Raw genomic sequence first — 20,054 nt, 5'->3', positions numbered from 1 at the left:
TCATGGTTATTTTCTTCATTCTCATCGTGATGTTCTTGATCTATAGTATATTCTCGACCAGTTTCTGAAATTATAAAATGAAAGAAATCAGACATCAACAGGAAGTATCGAAGTCGAGTAAATAATTGAAAATATTTTTTTAACAAAAATTCATAATCTTTTACCCAGAAAGTTTAATAGGCAGATTTTAATAGATGGCACAAGCCTTCCTTAATTTAAATTGTGTAATGACTTCTCTGTTGACTTACTGGAGACCCGCCCGTTTCATATTAAAAAGATACCTAGAGATTCATCATTTTCCATTTGTTTTTTGCAACCTATCAACACGTATCATAATGTACTAGGAAGAATATTAAATGCATTATAAACTAACCTATAGGAATTTGTCCATCGTGCTCACTGTCCATTGTTTGAGTTTCCATGTGAAAATCATCGTATATCTCGTCATTGAAAGATGGTGGTTCAACTATTCGAAAATGAAAACAATCATTTAGTTGATTGAACTATTGATACAACATGGTGTTGTTTCTTGACAAAATACTTACATTGAAATTACCCATTTATAAAAAATAAATAAATACCTGATAATTTTCTCTTTTGACTTAAACCCGTAGTTGCTGGCATCAGCTTTTGTTTTTTAGCAATACAATTTCCATTGTTATGTGATCTATAAAATGTTGCTTTTGAACATTTTGTTTTACAAAGAGCACAAAAACGCACTGCAGTACTATCGTCATTTTTAGAGGTCATCTAAAAAGAAATTATATTTTATATCATGATTTTGCAACTCTAAAATCATTAGACAAATATATTGAATGTAAAGATGTAAAGATGTAAAGATGCATTTAATACATTGGTTTAATATCTTTCCCAGGACCCTAGTTAACTGGGTTTAATGAATTTATAAAAATATACAAAACTTAAAAAAATAATAAAATTGAAAATTTCAAAGAATAACTTAGTCGGTGGCGTTAGCTTTCAGACACAATTTGGGCAACCTGTACAAACTGATAGATAATATAACTTAATATAATGGAAAATACCAATATATAGTTCTTTTTTAAATGTTCAAATGAAACTTTAAAATCCAGGTATCAAGCAAAATTTGTCAACTATACTTCTATCCAAAGATATCAACATCTAAATTTCTTTTTCTTTAACTTGAGGATTTTATTTCCTTATAAAAAAGAACATATGATTCCTAGTCCAATAGCAGTCTGTAGTAATTAAATTATGCAGAACTGATTCAATAGATCATTGCAATTTCCTAAAGGTCTAATCTCTGAATATCTTTAATGATTGAGAAAAGAGAAACGGCTTGTCTATTTCTCATTGGATGTCATGTTAGAAACAATAGCTATCTGCCCAATCATTAAATATCAGCGAAATTATCAGATTTTATCGAATTAAAAGTCTGACTGACACCAATCAGCCTGCCCACTAGCTGACCCAATTTATTCTTCATAAATCTAAACTGTACATTCCTAAATCTGATAATGTAGCGAGAATGGGCCTTCGGGCCTAATGTTACTAATATATAGATAGATAGATAGATAAAAAATGTAAAATCTTATCAATATAATTTTTCCTTGATATATGTAAGTTACAATCAGGTAACATTACATACACATATCACATCAAATACATCAAATAAACCTAGTTTTACCAGAAGTTGCTATGTGGCATAATAAGGTAAAATTAAATTTTAATTTAAATTTACATTCCATATTACTATTTTAACAAATTTCCCAGCAAATTCTTACTTAACAACACTATAATTTTCTCAGTAAATTCTTAACTAAAATCCTAAACTACTCAAGTCTCAAAATCTAGTAATCTAGTAACTCTATCATTCTAAATCTTCAAACCCTTTTACCTTTTAACTTACATAATTTACAATAAATTATTTTAGATGCAAACAAATTATTTATATAACCAACATTCATTGTATTTTTGTATATTTTATGAATATAGATTTTTTATTTTTATTATTTATTTATTTATTTTTATTTTTAATTTATGATATATTCGAGAGAATAGGTTTGTAAAACCTCCTAAGAATTATTACATAGAAATAGAAATACATAAAAATAGAAATAGAAAAAGGTGACAATCATAAACATCTTCATTTTGTGCCATTCCCAAAATACAAGTATATATCCTGGTCAGTCAGTAAAAAATTTTGTCGCAAAATTCAAACTTGACCAACACAGACACTTAGACACTTACATATAAATCTATTTTGATGAACTAAAAAATCTGACTAATTTACAGATTTCTTTAGTCCATTGGGGCCCAATGTCACCCAGGGTGACACAAAAAGAAGATATTTTTGGTTGTCACCTTAATATCAATCATAATATAGTCCTTTTTGGCAGTCAGAATAACTTCTATAAAATAACTTTTCCCCAACCAGGTAGTTAATGCCATAATTGATTTTAAATCATTTTAGTATAAATAGAGCCTTAGATTACTAGGTATTCAGTTAGGCTTTTGCCTTCATAGAGTGAGGAGCTATTTTATGGAAGTTAATCTGACTGTTAGGAGGTTACGACGGACTAGTCCATAACTAGGGCCAATCATAACAAATACGACCCTGGACACCGCTGTACATTGTACGGTGATGTCCGGTGGGTACGGTGGATTTCGAGTTAACCTATTTCACCACCGTACCAAATTCGGTGGTCCCACCGGACATAGTACGGTGGTGCTTTCCCTTTCGCGATCGCATTCCCACCGTACTATTGTACGATGGGAAATTTAATGTATGGTGGGAAAATGTATGGTGTTTTCAAGAGTTAACCTTTCATTCCCACCGGACATTTAAATCAAGCCCCGCCGTACAACACCGCACCATGTACGGCGGTGTCCAGAGTCGTTAACAAATTAACTATCGATATATATATTCGCATATCTAAATTGCCACCAAAAGATATCTCCATACTTCAATGTCAAACATAAAAGCCAAAAATGTGTCACCAGAATGGATAAAACAGATAAAAACACATTTTCTTCACAAATATTTTGACACTTATATATGTCTTTATCAAGTGTGTAATGTACAAGATACTTCAATGGATGTGAGTACAGTAAAAAACCAGCAGGAAATTAGATAGTAGCTATAAATAAGTTGTTTCAAATTGACACGCTAGCAATATGCCTGTGTTCCATGTGGATCGGATACAAAAGTCAGGCAAAATGACTGGGGACATGATGAGACACCCCTTTGCGCTTGCCTAGCTGTTCGTTTTTCTCTTGTGATATGAGATATTGTAGATGTAGCCAATGTTTATTCTCTATACTTCTTTGATTTTGTTACTTTCCCATGCTCATACATAAAACCATTAAAACAAGGACAAATAGGGGTACATACATCCAAGTTTTCATCCTCTGGTCTGGTTTAAAACTTTGTTTTTGGTGGGGATAATGGTTCTGACGTTATGGTTGTTATCGCCCACGCCGATAAAAAGTGCAGGTCCACAAGAGCTTGTTGTCACTTCGTTTTCTCTTTAAAGCTAGCTGAGACCAACTTTTACACGACTCAGCAGGCGGTAGATACCAGCCAACAAGTGAAATGATGGGACCAAAGTGAACAGTGAAGTGAAAGAAGTCTCTAGCTGTCTAGAGGTGACCCGTGTTCCATTATTCCGTAGCTCGCGGCTACCATATTTGTTATTGTTTAGCCCGATGTTGAAAAAGCAGTCAGCCTGTGCGCTGATGCGCGTATTGCAGTTTTAGTGGCGCGCAAAATTATAACAAAGGGAAGGAGTTTACAGAATCTAGATCTAGGCTCATCATAGATTGAAACTCAACTTGAAAGAAGATTCAAAGATGGAACTACCAGAAGCCAAAGATAAGTTTATTTTGCATTTACAAACCATATCCCTTTTTAGCAAGTATCCCCAGCCCAGCCCATGATGGACCACAAACAAACTCTCCCTTCTTCTTAAGAATGATCACTGACTGTGCTCACTTATCCAAACCTATAGTGAAAATATTGCTTCTAGAACCTTCCAAACTCTTGTGCAATAACATTTTGAAACAATGATTGAATGATTGAAGAAATAAAGAATAACAATGAAAAATAGAAAAGTTAGAAAGCAGAAATTTAACCCCAGGGCCTTTTAAACTCATTTAAACAATACTTTCATGGGTAAAACAATGTAAAGCACTCAACTGAAAACAAAATGATCATTGTGTTAACAAAATCCAGCATGGGAATTTCCCTATAAAACACCAAAAACATGATTACAGAGTCCTTTTAACTTCTGCTCATCATCTGAAGATCCATCAACAGTTTAATCTTTTTGTTGGAAACTTATCTACCGTTTTTAAAAGATCTTTTAACTTTACATTGTTTTTTCCTCATACAACCACTAATAATTCAGTAAGTCTAAATCCTTTTTCACCATGGTTTGTCATGGGTATCATGATAAATTATCTTCTAAAGTTTTTTAAATTTAATTTCTTTTTGTGGCCTTTCTGTGGTACCTTTTTCCTTTTCATGGTATATTTTTCGTCAAACTGTTTAATAAATTTTTTTGCTTTAACCCTCTGAAGATCTTTTTCTAACTGACTGAAAATTTCAAAAGTCTTTTCTATTGTGACAAAAAAAATAAGTGTCAAAACCTTGGACAAGCTTCACATTTTGATTTTATAATTTATGGATGGGTTGTTTTGTAAGGGTCTGTATTTTTATTCTTCTAGCTTTCTTCAATAAATCATCATGCCAAGAGCTGCCAAAAGACCGTTAGTTTTGAATGCAACCTCTACTCCCAACGGAGTTAAAGTCTTACTCCCTAGAGGTCAAAATCAGGAAACTTCACCAAATATGAGGTAACATTTTAAGGTTTTTTTGGGGACCTCGAGTTATCTTTAAACGATTAGTTTTCCCTCAGAATGATTCTTTGTTAAAAATTGTTGGGCCAGTTGAATTCTGCTATCACAGACCAATGTTACCGGCTGTTTTCTGGGCATAAGTTTTACATGCTTTTAAGCCCTCAACTTGTCCTTTCCCACATGGTTAATTTCTGGCTAGCATTTATTAATATTGGAAAACACTAGAAAAAGTACTGAATTACTGAAATTCATTATTTTAAAATTCAAGGCCCTCCTGTTATGTTAGGGATCTGAGAGCAAAATCAAAACCATTTTTACCAAAGTCAATAATATATTCCATAGAGTAGCTGGTGAATCTTGTCACAGAATGTCACAAACTCTCTTCTTTTTCAGAAACAACAATATTGACGATACCTTACCCATTTTGGACGACTCAACCTCAAGAGACGACTCACAAATTACGCAAAGGTATGCTTTTTTAAACAATAATTGCTTTACACTTATGTTTTGTCATAGTAAATTGATTACCTTTGCATCAATAAACTATTTCCTTATTGTGAATGTTTGGTTTTGTGGCTTACGAGTGCAAAATGATTTTAACCATTTCAAAGACTTTCTTGACAACATTTTCTTTGTATAAACAATATTCAAAATTTATCCTGTTAAAGTGGAAACAATTCTGTAAAACAACACAAGATTAAAATGTCCTTTAGAATTTAAACATTGTATCATCTGGCATATGTGTAGTCATCTAGCATGCCAAACACATATCAGCATTAGCCATTCAAAAGTGTCCAAATGTGGATGGTACATTGTTTAAAACTAAAAGACAAGTTTTGATTACAATGCTAAAAAACCATGCAAAATTTGACCAAATAGTTAGATTGGGTGTGCATGTTGTTAGTCATTAAAAATGCCAAAATAACATCATCAGTCAAAACATTCTAAACCATGTTTAAACTGTACAAATCATGATTTAGCTTGACGCTCATTTTTTGCATTTTTTTTGTCATTTTTTTCAAAGCTTTAAAAATTCTTTTTACAGAAAAGCAAAAACGGCTAAGCGATCCATTAACAGGAGAAAACACTATCGACAAGATATGAAAAGAAAGATTAAGCAGAGAAAAGGGAAAGCAAAAGAGCAAATGAAACACAATTTAATCAATGCCAAAAAGGAGTTAAAGAAGTTAAAGAACGAATTAATTACACAGAGTTCAAAAAGAAAACCAATTAACCGAAGAGTAGTCCAGAAACTTGCATTTACCATGCCTGCAAAAACCAAATATTCTCAAATGAAGAAAAATTGTCGAAATGAGCTTTTGTCCTCCTTATCGTCCACAATCCCAGCTTTCACCAAGGACAAAATCTCTCTTTACAGCAATGGGTATCCTAAATGGTCTGGTGTTTTTGGAGAAGTTGTATTATGCAAGATAAACTTTCTTGGCATTACATGTGCCAAGAAAAATATCAAAGGAACCATGGCAGACTTGAGAGCTGAAGCTTTGGTTCTTCAACACCTTTCCGGTTCTAGTTTTGTGCCATATTTATTTGGTATACTTGATTCTGGTTCAATTTTAATGGAATTCGTATCAGGCTCAAAAACCAGCATTACAACTGCTCAAACACTAAGATCTGTTCTTGGAAAAAGTAAAATTAAGAAATCACAGTGGTTCAAAGTTTGCAGGGAGTTAGTTGAAGGCCTTACTTATATTCATGAGAAGAATATTCTTCACAATGACTTGCATGGAGAGAATATTCTTTTAAGGCCTTCCCTTTCTCCATGCATAATTGATTTTGGTAAAGCCACTCTCATCAATGCGCCAATGATGTATGATATTGCACCTGGCTCTAAAGAGCAAGATATTTATAATAAGAGGCATCAGCATCTTGCCTTTGAACTTCGAAATATTCAAAAGACAAAACAATCTGAGGCCACAGATGTATACTCGTTGGGGTATAATTTTAGAAACATTGGAAAATTTGAATCAATAAAAGAGTTGGCTTCCCTAGGTTTGAAGATGTTGACAGAGGACCCCGCAAGTAGATACATCTTGATTGACTGTTCGGTGAACTTACTTAAGTTTGACCAAATCAATTGAACTTCTGACTTAAATACAGTGGTAGTGGTTTTGATACTTTTTAGACAATATTTTCTTACTTTTTATAAGAATATCATATTTTAACTTTAGAGTTCTGTTTTCTTAAAAGACATTTTTTCCTCTTTTCAATAATCTTTGTACTCTCTATTATTATTTTGACAATTTTTTCCATCCCTTTTTGGAAGTTATGAATTATTTTAACTTTAACAAGACATTTAAGAAGCAACAAAATTTTTGAACAAAGAGAAATTTATGAAAAATTTTAATTTATCTACCTTAAGGGAACTAATTTTCCCGGTAACTAATTTTTTGCGAAAATTAGTTCCCTTTAAGGTAAATCTTCCTTTTATCGTACCAATTGCTTGGTTACGATGTAATACACACTTTTTCTTTTATAAGAATAACTTCTATCAGAATATCAGGGTGAGTTAGTGTTAAACCAAACTGTAGGCCTATCGTTTAGAACAATAGAAAAATAAAAAAAATGTTCACCCTTAACCAAAATACTCAATTCTTATAAAAAAACGTGTATCAATAATCAATTTTAGCAAAACAAGGCTCTCAATTTTTTATACATCTTAAAAACGGTGGTTTTTATAGGAGACAATTATCTCAGGAGAGGCGTCTAGATGGGTTAAGGTTACAGGAAACCAAAAAATGATCTTTGCTTGTATTTTTATTCTACATTCAATTTAGGGAACTTGATCAAGTCAAAGATGCACTCAATGCGAAAATCATAAAACAACAAAAGGATATGGAAACACTGGAGCGAAAATATGAAGATTTAAAGGTGCTTGTTATGGAAATTTATGCACGGGAAGAACAAAATAAAGTAAAAGAGAAAGATCGAAAACTGCCACCAGCTCTTTCAGTAAGTTTCCTTTTTTAATAGTATAGATTTATCCATCCTTGATAAGTTATCATTTTTGATGCATTTATCTTTTGGTAGTTCAAGAGATAGTAGTTTGAAATGGTACATTTCATATAATTTGATTTTATAACATAGATTCTACCCTTAGACTTCAGGGTCTGAGACTTTCCAAAATTTTCGTGAGAGGGTATAAGCTATAAGCAAGGTTCAACTGGGACAGCCAGTTAACAATTCAAATTGTAATTTTTTTGCCTGCGGCGTCATTTTCCCCCTTTTCCATTGTAGAATTTTATTAATAAGCAAGTTCAACCTGAAAAATTGCTTGTACTTTATTTATAAAAGTACTTTAAGTCAGCAAATTTCGTAAGGGTCAATTTTTTTTCATTTTTGTAAGGGGGTTGCCACTTAAAGGGGGTCTTCCTACTTAAGGGGGGTCTTGACCCCTCTAAACTAAGCCCCAACTAAGCATAATATTTCATATAATTAACTGTCTGTAAAAAGTCAGTCTATAATGTTTAATTGCCCCTATTTGTTTACAGACTCACGTACATTTGGCTTACGATGGTTTAAGCGTTGACACGATATGGAACTTCAATGAAAGTTACCGTTCCAAACACAACAAAGAAATTAAGATGAAAGTTTACAATTCCCTTCGGACATCTAAAGTGGATTATGAAGAGAAGTTAACTTTCAGTAAGTACAACCTAAAATATTTTTGAAAGACTGATTTTATTATTCATCTTTCTCGTTTTCTATTCCTTGCAAGAGGTTAAATTAGACCATTCTTCTTATAAAGACTCCTTAAAGTATAATATTAAAATAAATTCAACAAGGGGTTACGTGTTTGCCGGAACTTAACTGCTAGGAAAGTATTATTCTTTTCTCTAGGGTGTTGATGTTGTCTCGGCAAATATGGAAATACAAATTTATTAGTTTATTTGTCGATTTAATTTTAAATGTGTTTTTGTCTTGTTTAGGAGCTATCTATCGCTATTTCGAAAATCTGAAGAGGCAAGAAAAGGAAGGACCAGACACAAAAACAACCAAGAGGAGAACTACTAGGAGGCACAGGGTAAGAATGAAAGTTTTTATCATTTCAGATCATTTTCAAATTTATGTCAAGTTACAGCAAAACACTCGATGCAGGGGGGGGGGGGCAAGCAGTTAGTACACGACACCCATGACACTTAGTACCGTGGTGGGTCCATTTTTCAAATTTGCGAAATGCAGTTAGTACACCTGTGTACTAACTGCCAAAAGGGGTGGTGTATATTTGCAAATTTGCAAATACAGTTAACCTTTGTACTAACTGCCATAAGGGGTGGTATATACAGAATTTTGGAAGTAAAAAGGTGTAATAACTGAGAATTTTAAACTAGATTTCTCAGATTTTTACTGTTATCAGTTTATGACAGGTTTATGATTCTATCTTTTTTATGATTCTATCTTTTTTATGGATCTTCTTTCTAGGACAGTCAGGAATACCTTTTAACAGCTTATATTTGAAATTGTATTACACATAACTTAGTCCTTTGCAAAAGCTTCCTGGAAAAAGTTAAGCCTCTTGGCACTATTTCAGAGGGCAATTAAGAACTCAAGGGTCCATGAGTCGTATAATTAATTTTGCTAATTTGCTAAGTATTATTTCTCCCTACTACTAAATTACTACTACTATTTTTTATTTACTAGTGTTTTCATCAGTTTTCATTGACAAACTGATAAATATTCACTTTGAAAAAGAAATTATTCATCAAATTCTTTCCCCCAATACTGGGACCTAGGACTTTTATCATGCTGGGGGGACTTTGCTTTCAGGGGGGACCTAAATTTGGCGGGGGGGGGGGGGCTAGAACCCCAGTCGGAACCATGAAAAAGGATAAAAAAGATACTCTAAAATTTCCTAGTCCCAGCTAGTCCTTGTAAATTCGTACTCACTCTCATCATTGACCTCCATAATTTGTTATATTTTCATTTGTTTGAAAGTAGTTTGTGGTAAAAACAGGTAAAAACACACCTCATAAAACCTCTCTGGAGTGTGAAATTCACCTGGAATGCAGCGTAGAGAGACGTATCCTTATTTTTGGGGGTGGTATATATATTGAGCAAGGTCAAAAACAGTTAGTACACGGTGTACTAAGTGACAGGGGGTGGTGGTGGGTTACAGATTTTGCCAAGAATCAGTTAGTACACATAGTGTTCTGTACTAACTGCTTGCCCCCCCCCCCTGCTCGATGTAAGCTTAATTTGAAAGTAGTAATAAGAAAATAATGATCTTCACTGAAGTTTTCCCAAAGAAATTGTAATATTACACTCACGAACATGTTTTCAATAAACTCAAAATCGCATTATGACTCATTTCTATCAAAAGTAACATCCAGCTTGTTATCAGCTAGTAAATCTGTACTGATCATTTGTTTCTTCGTTTAGCTTTTCCTTGCACGTGACAAAGTGGAAAAGGAGGGTGATGATGCTGAACTCTGGCAGCACGCGTGTGCGAATGTGATGTCCGATGAAGAGACGGATGACGAAGGACCAACGACAACGCATGTTTTCCGTCGTCATGATTGGAGGACAGATGCATTCAACGATTTGATTGATCGGATCGATGCTAGCGTTCTGCAGATAAGTCGAAATTATGGAACCCCCTCGACCAGGAAGTTTCAAATAGCCAAACTTCCAGCAGCTTTGGTCCGATAACTTTTCATGGTTTAAATTTATCTTGTTTTATTTTGTTTTCATCTTTTTCGTATCTTTTTCAACTAAATAAGGCTTAATTCTGCAATTCAGAAAATTGTTCAGTGTAATGCACTAAACTGTTAAGATAAGACACAATAAAGACACAATAAGACACAGAAAAGCCTCGATGCCTACAGAAATACATCGTCAAGAGATTTCGACCTTTGGATTTTAGCTTACGCAGATCTTGATCTGTCTTAATCTTTTTTCAGACGTTTCGTCGGCCTTTCCCGCTAACTTTATCAGTGAATTTAAAGGGGAAATTTTTAAATATTTATACAGTGGACAATTAAAAAACGATAAAACTTAAATCCCACGAATAATGCATTCTTCGCGTTTGCCTAAGTACGCACCTTTTACAACAACTTTAGTAATCTGATTTATGGTTAGGATACAATAATTAAGCAAACTAGTTAACAGGATTAGATTTTTAACTTTTTTTATCCTTATCTCTGGCCTTATCGAACATATTTTTGTATGCTTTTATTTTTTTTTTGTAATCTTTAAATAATCTTTTGTAACTTTTAAATCAATATTAAGAAGACATTTATTTCTTAAGAAACAAACCACTTGTTTTGTCAATTCATTAATTTGTCATTGTCGACCAATAATTTCGAACATTCTATTTTTCTTGATTCCCCTCTAAATAAATATTGCTTGCTTGTTTTGGCATTAAATCCGCTATGAAAAACTACCCCGACTAAAAATTTGCTTGTCATTAATTAATTAAAAAGTAATATGCTTATAAAAAAATGTGATCCAGTGCCTCCATGAAAGCTCGATCACCATCATACTCCCGTATTCATATAGTGTTGTATAACGTAATATATATAGAATGATATACATCCATCGTCATACTCCCGTATTCATATAGTGTTGTATAACGTAATATACATTTGGTATACGGTGCGCAAATATAATGTTGTATACGTATCAAGAATATGTATGTGTATACTGGGTTCGGTATCCGGGGAATATGGATATTACATTATACGTATCCGCTGTCCCTATATTCAACGAATATGAATGCAGTAATATAAAACGATATGCGTAGTCTCACTTTTGAGTATGTGGTAAAACGGATACTATGTATGCGGTAAAAATAACGTATCGCATAATACCGTATACTTTTAGTATGCGGTAAAATGAACTAAAAAAATCGTACCGTATATAGGGACCTTTCGCTCTGTGTTAAAGATGGGTAGCTTTTTTCTAATGGCCCCCAAAACGGAGGTTTGAAATTTTAGCGATACTTTTCTCCTATGTTTTGCAAAAAAATGACAGAATTTGCCGTTTTTGCTGATTCAGCGAAAAATGTTATATATAATGTTAATTTTTTGAAAACTATTAACTCAAGATGATAGGAATAGAATTCCAAGATTTTTTGCTTTTTCTCATATTTAGAATTTTCGGTTTAGTCAATGCTGATTCTAGGGCTCCAAAATACTGGTTAACCTTCGAGATGCTATATCTTTTACCCAGCCTCTAAAGTCATATGCAATTTTTATCTAATTTTGGTGTTAAAATATTTCCTTTGGACGCAAATATGTTATTTTGAATCCGTCTCAAACCAGCAAAAACATGCTCATTTTTAAGTATAACCATCAAACAAAAATCGTTTAATTCTGATAAATCTACAACTCAGAATCTTCATTTTAATGAAAACCTCCGTTTTGGGGGCCGTCTCCGTTTTGGGGGTCATATACTGTATCAAAAGACACATTTTCAAAAAGTAGACCCAGAACCCGGTTCGACACCTAAAGTCCGAAATGCCGTGCAGACGTCCGCACGGAAAAAAACGAAAAAGACAATGACTGAGAAAACTAACAGACAATACATAATATAACAAGAAAGCCTAAGCGGCATAAAGGCCCAGCAGTGCTGGCAGTGTCAACATATTTTTTGTTGCAGAGTCACAATACAAATTTACAGGTATGATGTATTGACTCAAGTCGAGCGAGCAATTTAATTACTCTGATTACTTTAACATTTTGAGATAAGTACACTCTTACTAATTTGAGAAAGAAAGGTTTGACCATATAAGTTAGGGGTATTAATTATATGTGGTTTTTTCTTACGCATGCGCACAATAGAAAGTCAGATAATTCGATTTTAGCCTGGATGTGTCGATTGATAATTGCGCGCATAGGCCCCGACAGAGTCAAATCTTCTCAATCAGTTGCGTTTTAAAGGCCCATAACGCTCCGCGCTGGGCCAATAACTAAAAAAAAAACTCGCGAAGAAACACAAAGAAACAAAAAAGGGATTAAACAACAGACAAAACAAACACATTCACATCTCGACAAATAAGAAACCAAATGTGGGAAGCAAAGTGGAATTTGAAAAATGTGAATACAACTAAAATTGGACTTAATGAAAATAACTCTATTTATTTCATCGCGACAAATGGGGTTTCCATGTTTTGACGTCAAAGAATCGAACGTCAGAAAAGACGGGGGTAAACGTTCGAAAAAATGTCAAATAGAAGACAAGAAAAATAATTTGTGATTTTTCCTAAGTAGCCACGTTTATTTATTAATTTTTTAGAATTCTTTGATGAAAGAAATATATATTTTTGAAAAGTACAATACTTCGTCTATCATTTATTCTTTTTTTGAGCTCGTTACTCCTAGGATTTCTCTTTTTGTCAGCCGTTGAACTTCAGTGCTTTTTCGAACAAAATTCTAAAACCCTCCTGTGTTTCAGGGTTTTGAAATTCCATCTTAGACCTTTCCAAAAATGTATAACAAGTACAAAGTTTCAGGTCTGCGATGCGGTGATTTTTCACTTTGAAAAACAGAGACATTTTTCCTTGAATTCCCCTAATGTTTGTTTACATGTCAGGGAAAACCCGCATTTAACAACAGCAAAAAATTTGGAGGTCCAAACATTCGAAAAGTATAATCAAAGGGCTTTCCAAATATGTATAATGTTTTTTTTTTTTTCGTCAAAACTTTTTTGAAAATTATTTTTCGAAAGTCGACAATTGACGTGATACCAGTTTTGTCTTTTCTAAGATGTCTTTTGAAAACTCTTTGAAATATGTACCAGCCTCTAACAAAAACAGCACTGGAGACTGTTTGGAAATGACTGGAGAGTTGGTACATTTCCTTAGTAAAATGGGTTTTGTGGAGGCAAAAGCTTACGTAGAGGGGCTTTTAACGAAGGCTGGGTGGATTGGGTCGTATGAGCTTTCCATTCATTGGTCCATCAGGAAGGCGGGTGAAAGAATCGGGAAGAAGCTCAAAAAGAACAACTCGGCAAATCGCTACAAAATCAAAGGCCTGTGGCACAGCTTTGGAACACCTCCCTTTTCAATTGCAACATTGCAGGTATGTTGCGACATTTCCTACTCTTCTCTTTTGCCACGCCCCAAAAAGATATTACGCATGGATCGATCGATACCTTTAGTTGCTCTCCTATTGGCTAATGAGGGTCAACTATATAGTTTTGCAGAGAAAAATAAAAATGACAACATTTAGATAGTAGTCGGATTTGTTAAAGCCCCTCCCCCCTTATGTTATGGACAAATTCACTGACTCAATATATTATGTTTTTAGAATCCGCAAACCAAAGGTGTTAGACCAACGAAACCCTTTGAGGAGTTGGGTCAACGACAAAAATACCGACGACTGACACAAGTTCGGTAAAGAACGTTTTCTTCAAATCAAAATAATTTGATTATTTTAGCCCAATAACTCTTTCATTTCGCTACAGAAATAGGTGCTTCAGCTAGAAAGAAACCAGTTTTATAACAGTTTTCTTCTTTAGAGAGAGCGTAACAAGACAAGTGGAAAAATTCGGTTTCACTTCAAGCCAAATAAAATTGAAAACAAAGGCATCTACAAAGATATCCATGTCATGTGATAAGGGTAAAAAATCAAATTTACATTCAATGCATAAATAAAAGGGATAAATAAAAGTAGCTACTAACAAAACTAAAATAATCGCTAGTACCTCATCAAGGAAGAAAGTTTTTTTTCAATCCAGAAAAAAAACATTCATGGGGGGTGGAGGGGAGGATATATTGTCCAGGGGTATTGAAAAAACCCTGAAAAACAGCCATGTCCATGGGGTGAATCTGCGATGTCCAGGGGTAAATATTTGTGTCCAGGGGGTCAACTTGATGCTTGTCCAGGGTAAAACACGTGTCCAGGGGGTGAAAAATTGAAATGTCCAGGGGTAGATCACAGAATAAATAATATATCCTCCACCCCCCATGAACGAATTTTTTCTGGAAAAGCCCAATCCCTATTTTAATAACCAAACCCGTCGAACGGGGGATCTGACAAGGTCTGAGGGTTGGAAAAAATCGAAAACTTATTAAGTTATCAAGCGGGAGGCTAGTTTATCAACTGAGATTAATTTAGCTAAATTTGCCTGAAATTGCCAGATTTGAATCAACTAATCGGGAATTCAAAAAAATATACAAGTACTTTCAAATATATAATAACATTTTTCACTTAGGATCATCTTCGTGGTCGGAGAAACTTCCGGCACATCTTTCATCACCTTCTACGGAAGAAACGGAACTTTCCATGAGTGAATCACGGTCTGATTGTTCAATTCTTTCGTCGAGCCAATCCAGCGCTATTTCGTCAAGCCAAGCCAGCGATCTTTCGTCAAGCCAAGCCAGCGATCTTTCGTCAAGCCAAGCCAGCGTACTTTCGTCAAGCCAAACCAGCGAAAATCCGTTCGAATGGAAAGCAGGTAATTTTCTGACGAGTTGGCATGCGATTTAATAGCCCTGCCCAATAAGGAAGAAATTTATAACCATATATACTCGTTGCACGTCTTGAATCTTAGGTCTCATATTGCGTTTCGCTCTTTAGGTGATGACTTGACTGAAATAGAGAAAATGAAAGCTGTCATATACGTGAAGGACAGATGGATGATTTCCAACAAAGCATATCATGAACTGTCTCAGATCGCATTTGGTTTGCCAAGATCTTATTTGGTGGAAGATATGCAACGCGAAATTTCAAAAAGCTTTGACGTCCAAAAGACACCTGGGGATAGTGCTGGAGCTCAAATGAGTTTAATTGATGAATTAAAAACAGATAAAAGGGTCAGGTCTGCTGAAAATAATATCATGGTTAGTTTCTTTAAAGCCTTAACTACTAACAGTTTACTAAAAATGTATGAGAGTAAATCCAAAAATGTCAGATTTCAAATTAAACTGAAGAAAAGAAAGTCGTTTCCATAGATTTGCAATAAATGTTTTTGACTTAAGTGTCTTTGCTAGGTAATGATATCATTTGTCTTTCTCTAGTTGAAAATCAGTGGAGATGGCACCAAACTGACACGGCATTCAAATTTGGTTGTTATGTCCTACTCAATCATTGAAGAGTCTGGCTCATTCTATAAGAGCTCTGGTGAGAAACTTACTCTGACAATATTGTTCTGATAATAAATTAAGGATCTTTAAAGCATTTTCTCCATCTCACGAGGAGTAAAATCTAATTTCACTAAAAACTTGGCTCAGGCATACACTTGCTTATAAAAAAACATGTAATGTCTATTTTTGTAGGGAATAATGCTGTTGGTGTGGGAATGGCAAGTGAATCCTACGACTGTATAAAAGAAAGTTTCCATGATTTGATAGAAGATGTAAACAAGATTGCAAAGGAGCCAAAATTAACTGTGGATGGAAAGGAATTAAGTGTCGATTTGTTGATTGGTGGGGATTACAAAGTAGGCCCCAGCATTTTCGTTATTATTCTTACAAGGGCCAAGTCACTGGAACAAATCTTGCACACTTTTTCAATAATGCCTAAAAATCCCAAAAAACTTAACCTCAAAAATTTCCAAAATTCCGAAAATATCTTAAAGAAAATCCCAAAATGTGAAAGAATCTTTAAAAGAATTAATGAAATTACCTCTTCTGTTTTCAGTTTCTTCTCACGCTTCTTGGAATGAAGGCAGCCACATCTGACAATGCATGCATCTACTGTGACATTGATAAAGAAACAAGGTATGCCAATCTAAAATTGATGAAATCAATATAAGTAAATAACTTGGAAAAATACAGTGAAAATCTAATACACTTTTCCAAAACATCCCAAACCCAAAAATTTCAAGAAAAAAACAACAAACTTGCTACAGGTCAAACCCAAAATTCATCTTGTCATTTGAACTCTTTGACACTAAATCAAATTTTGCTTAAAGTTATGGTACAAAAAAATTCACTTACATTTTCTTGCAGACAAGACCCAAATAAACAAGGCAAGAAACGTGTGATTGATAAAAATTGGAAGAAGAAACCAGGCTGCAAAAATGATCCAATTTTGAAGGACGTTCCAATCGAGAAGTATTGTGTAGATGAATTACATCTGATGTTGAGGGTCACTGATAGATTGGAAGATGGAATGTTTCATAATATCCTTGACATAGATGAGGTGATAATAGAAGCATTTTCTGAAAAAAAAAAAAAACATTTTTTGATCTGTGAACTTACATTCTACCTTAGGGAACTAATTCATACAGCTAAATAATGTTTGCGAGGCTAATTTTTTAATGTCTGCCATTAAGATTAGTTGGAGCGAAATAATTTGCAAGTATTTTTTAATGGAATTCCGAAAATTTTAGCAGTATTTAGGAAATCGCAAACCCCATACGCCCCTCTTCAACTGCAAACACTATTTCCCACATGATATCTCAAGTTTTTTTTATATTTCCAATTTATAGAAAAATGGCAACGAAGAAATGAAGACCAAGCTAATAGCCGCAATGAAAGAGATTGGAATCACACTATCATTTTGGAAGAATAAGCAAAACAAAGTGGAGTGGACATCACTTATGGGCAATGACAAAAAGCGGATGCTTAAACGCCTTCCAAATTATTTTGAGGAATTCTTACCAAAAAATCAAGTCCAACCAACAAGAAAATTGTGGAAAGTGTGTAACCTGGAAAATGTTATCCCCTCTATTTTTATTCATTTTCTTTTTCAAAGAAAATTGCATATCACAAAATTTTCAGGAAATGAAAAATTCAAAGGAAATCTCAAAATTTTTTAACCCCAAAAGTTTTAAAATTCCCAAACTTCGAAAAGTCTCTAAAAATTCCCAGAACAGTACTAAGTAAGGGGTGCATTATAAAGATGTCTTACTTTCTCAGGACTTCGAAGATCTTTATGTCACGATGAACAAGCCAGAACTGACACCTCAAGAGATTGATGAATTTGAATTGAAGGTAGGTAAAAAACTTTAACACAACTCTAGTGAACATCACTGTAACCATGAAACACAACGATAACAGTCTTTGAGTGAAGAACAACCTGAAAATATGATAAACCTTTTTACTTTTAGGCCAAACGATGGGTAGTTCATCTCAAAAAGATGAATGGTACTGGCTATTCATGGAACTTCCCTGTAACCCCTTATATTCACATCATGGTGAAACACATCCCTGACATTATGAGAAAATACAAAACCCTAAAGATCTTTACTGGTCAAGGTATGGAAATCAAAATCTTTATTTTATAACTGGAAATCACTGAATAAATCAAAGATACTGCAATCAAATTTCTAGCTACATATTTACTCTGAAATGATACACAAATTTAATCACTGAAGTCTTCTTTACTTTTTTTGCAGGAGTTGAAAAGAAGAATGATGTCTTCAGAAAGTTGTTTCACCAGAAGATAAACAGACACGACGCATGTGTCAATCTTTTGGCGGCGGAGAAGAGAATGCAGCTTCTTTCGGAGGGTGGTTATGAAAGAACCAAACGCACATACACGACATCAAATGAAGAATGAAACATAAAGAGAATTAAAAAATCATTAATTTTTCATTTTTTGTAAATTTGTATGCTCAGTTTGAGTGAAACTTTAAAACACTTTCATGTAGCCTCATTTTTTAACCTTTGACATGCCCAGTGCATGGTCCATATGTGATGATCAGCAGGAACTTGCATGATCATAGATAAAATATATTTCTGAAAAAATTATTGAAACCTAGTATTACAATCAAATTCTAAGAATTAAAAGTGTCCTTGAAAACAAGAACTGATAATCTTTGCACCAACCGTGTTTTTTTTTCTTGAATCTCTCCGCTATTTGTGGCCTTGAATAGCTTTGGAGATTTAGATAAGAAACACCGAATGGTGATTGGAAAGACAATTTCTCTCCTGCTTCCTCTCTTATTAATGATGCTTTTGTGCCAATCATTGGGAAACCATTGAGGGTCAAAGTCATGCTTATAAAGTTGCTTTGACCCCCTTTTTTTGTCCAACCCCCTCCCATGGAAGAGATACCTGAAAATGGCCACTGGAAAGTCAAGCTGTTTCACGCTTTTCAACCGTTCTTTTAAGGAGGCATCAAAACAAGAGAGGAGACGCTCAACATGGAACTCAACTTGCCTGAAATCTGGACACGGCTGCTCCCAAAATCTGAAAAAAATATTACAATATCTTAAGGGAACTTATTTTGACGAAGACTAATTTTGGCGAAATTGGCAAGCAAACTCAAAATTTGACAAATTTAGTTCCCACCAAAATTATTATTTTGGCTCATTCGCCGAATTGAGTTCGCGTCAAAATTAAAAAAATCATTGATTCGCCAATTTCGGTATTTTGCCTAAATAATTTCTTGAGTTCACAAAAAAAGCTTCAAATAAGGCAAAAAAGAGCTGATTTACGCTGTCATTTGCCAAAATAAGTTCTCGCCAAAATTCAAAAAACCGTTGATTCGCCAAAATAAGTTCTTGCCAAAATTCAAAAAATTCCTGCTTCGCCAAATTAAGTTCTTGCCAAAATTCAAAAAATTCCTGCTTCGCCAAAGTTAGTTCTCACCAAAAAAAGTTCCCTTAAGGTATATTCAGGTATACTCTGACTACGGCCAAAGTCTAAATCTCTTTTCTAAGAATCTCAGCAAAAAAAAATCTAACAAACTGTTTCCCAAGAACTCTAGTACAACACGTGCCTTAAATCTTTAACCTTGAGACTGGAAAATGTGCTGCTGGAGAAAGATTTGACTTTGTCCGATAAACCTTAGCAATAAAGAACCAGTGTTAGAGGCATTTTTTTATTTGGAAATTCTGAACCCTGACAGAAATTTCAAGAGGTAGATGAGAAAAGAGCCTTGCCCAGCAGCACATCCCAACTTAGCATAAATACCTAACATATGGTTAAATAACTAGTAACATATATAACACTCACTGTAACAACCTCCTGTCAAGTAAATTCTCAGCTGGCTCCCAAGTACAATCTGAGGTCGAGTACCTCTCCCACTTTACAAGGTAGTGGGTTTTCTTTCCAATCTACACAAAAAAAAACAGAAAAGGAGCCACCCATTACATTTGGTAATTCTATATGCTTGCTAGGTTTACAAAAATAGCAGTCTCAATACAAGGGGCACACAAAAAAAACCACAATGTTGATCCAAAATAAAAGCATAAACTCTCACCTTTTTCTCTGCTAATATTTCTTCTGCATTGTATACATCTCTTCTTCTTCTGCATACTTTCTGTTGTGCCAGCACTTCATGTTCACTGGCACTTGAAAAGTC

General features: G+C 34.2%; 1 protein-coding gene across 2 annotated transcripts; it reads left to right on the top strand.

The window, feature by feature from the left end:
* The first annotated feature begins 3,526 nt into the window (after positions 1-3,526).
* On the top strand, positions 3,527-11,020 carry LOC136810937 (uncharacterized). Of its 2 annotated transcripts, XM_067067525.1 has the most exons (6): positions 3,527-4,836; positions 5,233-5,307; positions 7,635-7,809; positions 8,349-8,502; positions 8,787-8,881; positions 10,237-11,020. In XM_067067525.1, the coding sequence occupies exons 1-6, from the start codon at positions 4,727-4,729 to the stop codon at positions 10,504-10,506; spliced, it is 879 nt and encodes a 292-aa protein (XP_066923626.1). In that variant the 5' UTR covers positions 3,527-4,726; the 3' UTR covers positions 10,507-11,020. The 2 variants fall into 2 exon arrangements, with proteins under 2 accessions (XP_066923626.1, XP_066923625.1); XM_067067524.1 differs by lacking the exons at positions 7,635-7,809; positions 8,349-8,502; positions 8,787-8,881; positions 10,237-11,020 and adding an exon at positions 5,885-6,957.
* Positions 11,021-20,054: the final 9,034 nt, after the last annotated feature.

The sequence above is a fragment of the Clytia hemisphaerica genome, unplaced genomic scaffold (assembly GCF_902728285.1).
Source record: "Clytia hemisphaerica strain Z4C2 unplaced genomic scaffold, Clytia hemisphaerica genome assembly, whole genome shotgun sequence".
Classification (NCBI taxonomy): domain Eukaryota; kingdom Metazoa; phylum Cnidaria; class Hydrozoa; order Leptothecata; family Clytiidae; genus Clytia; species Clytia hemisphaerica.
The sequence above is the reverse complement of the archived record's forward strand: the minus strand, read 5'-3'. Positions and strand labels throughout refer to the sequence as shown.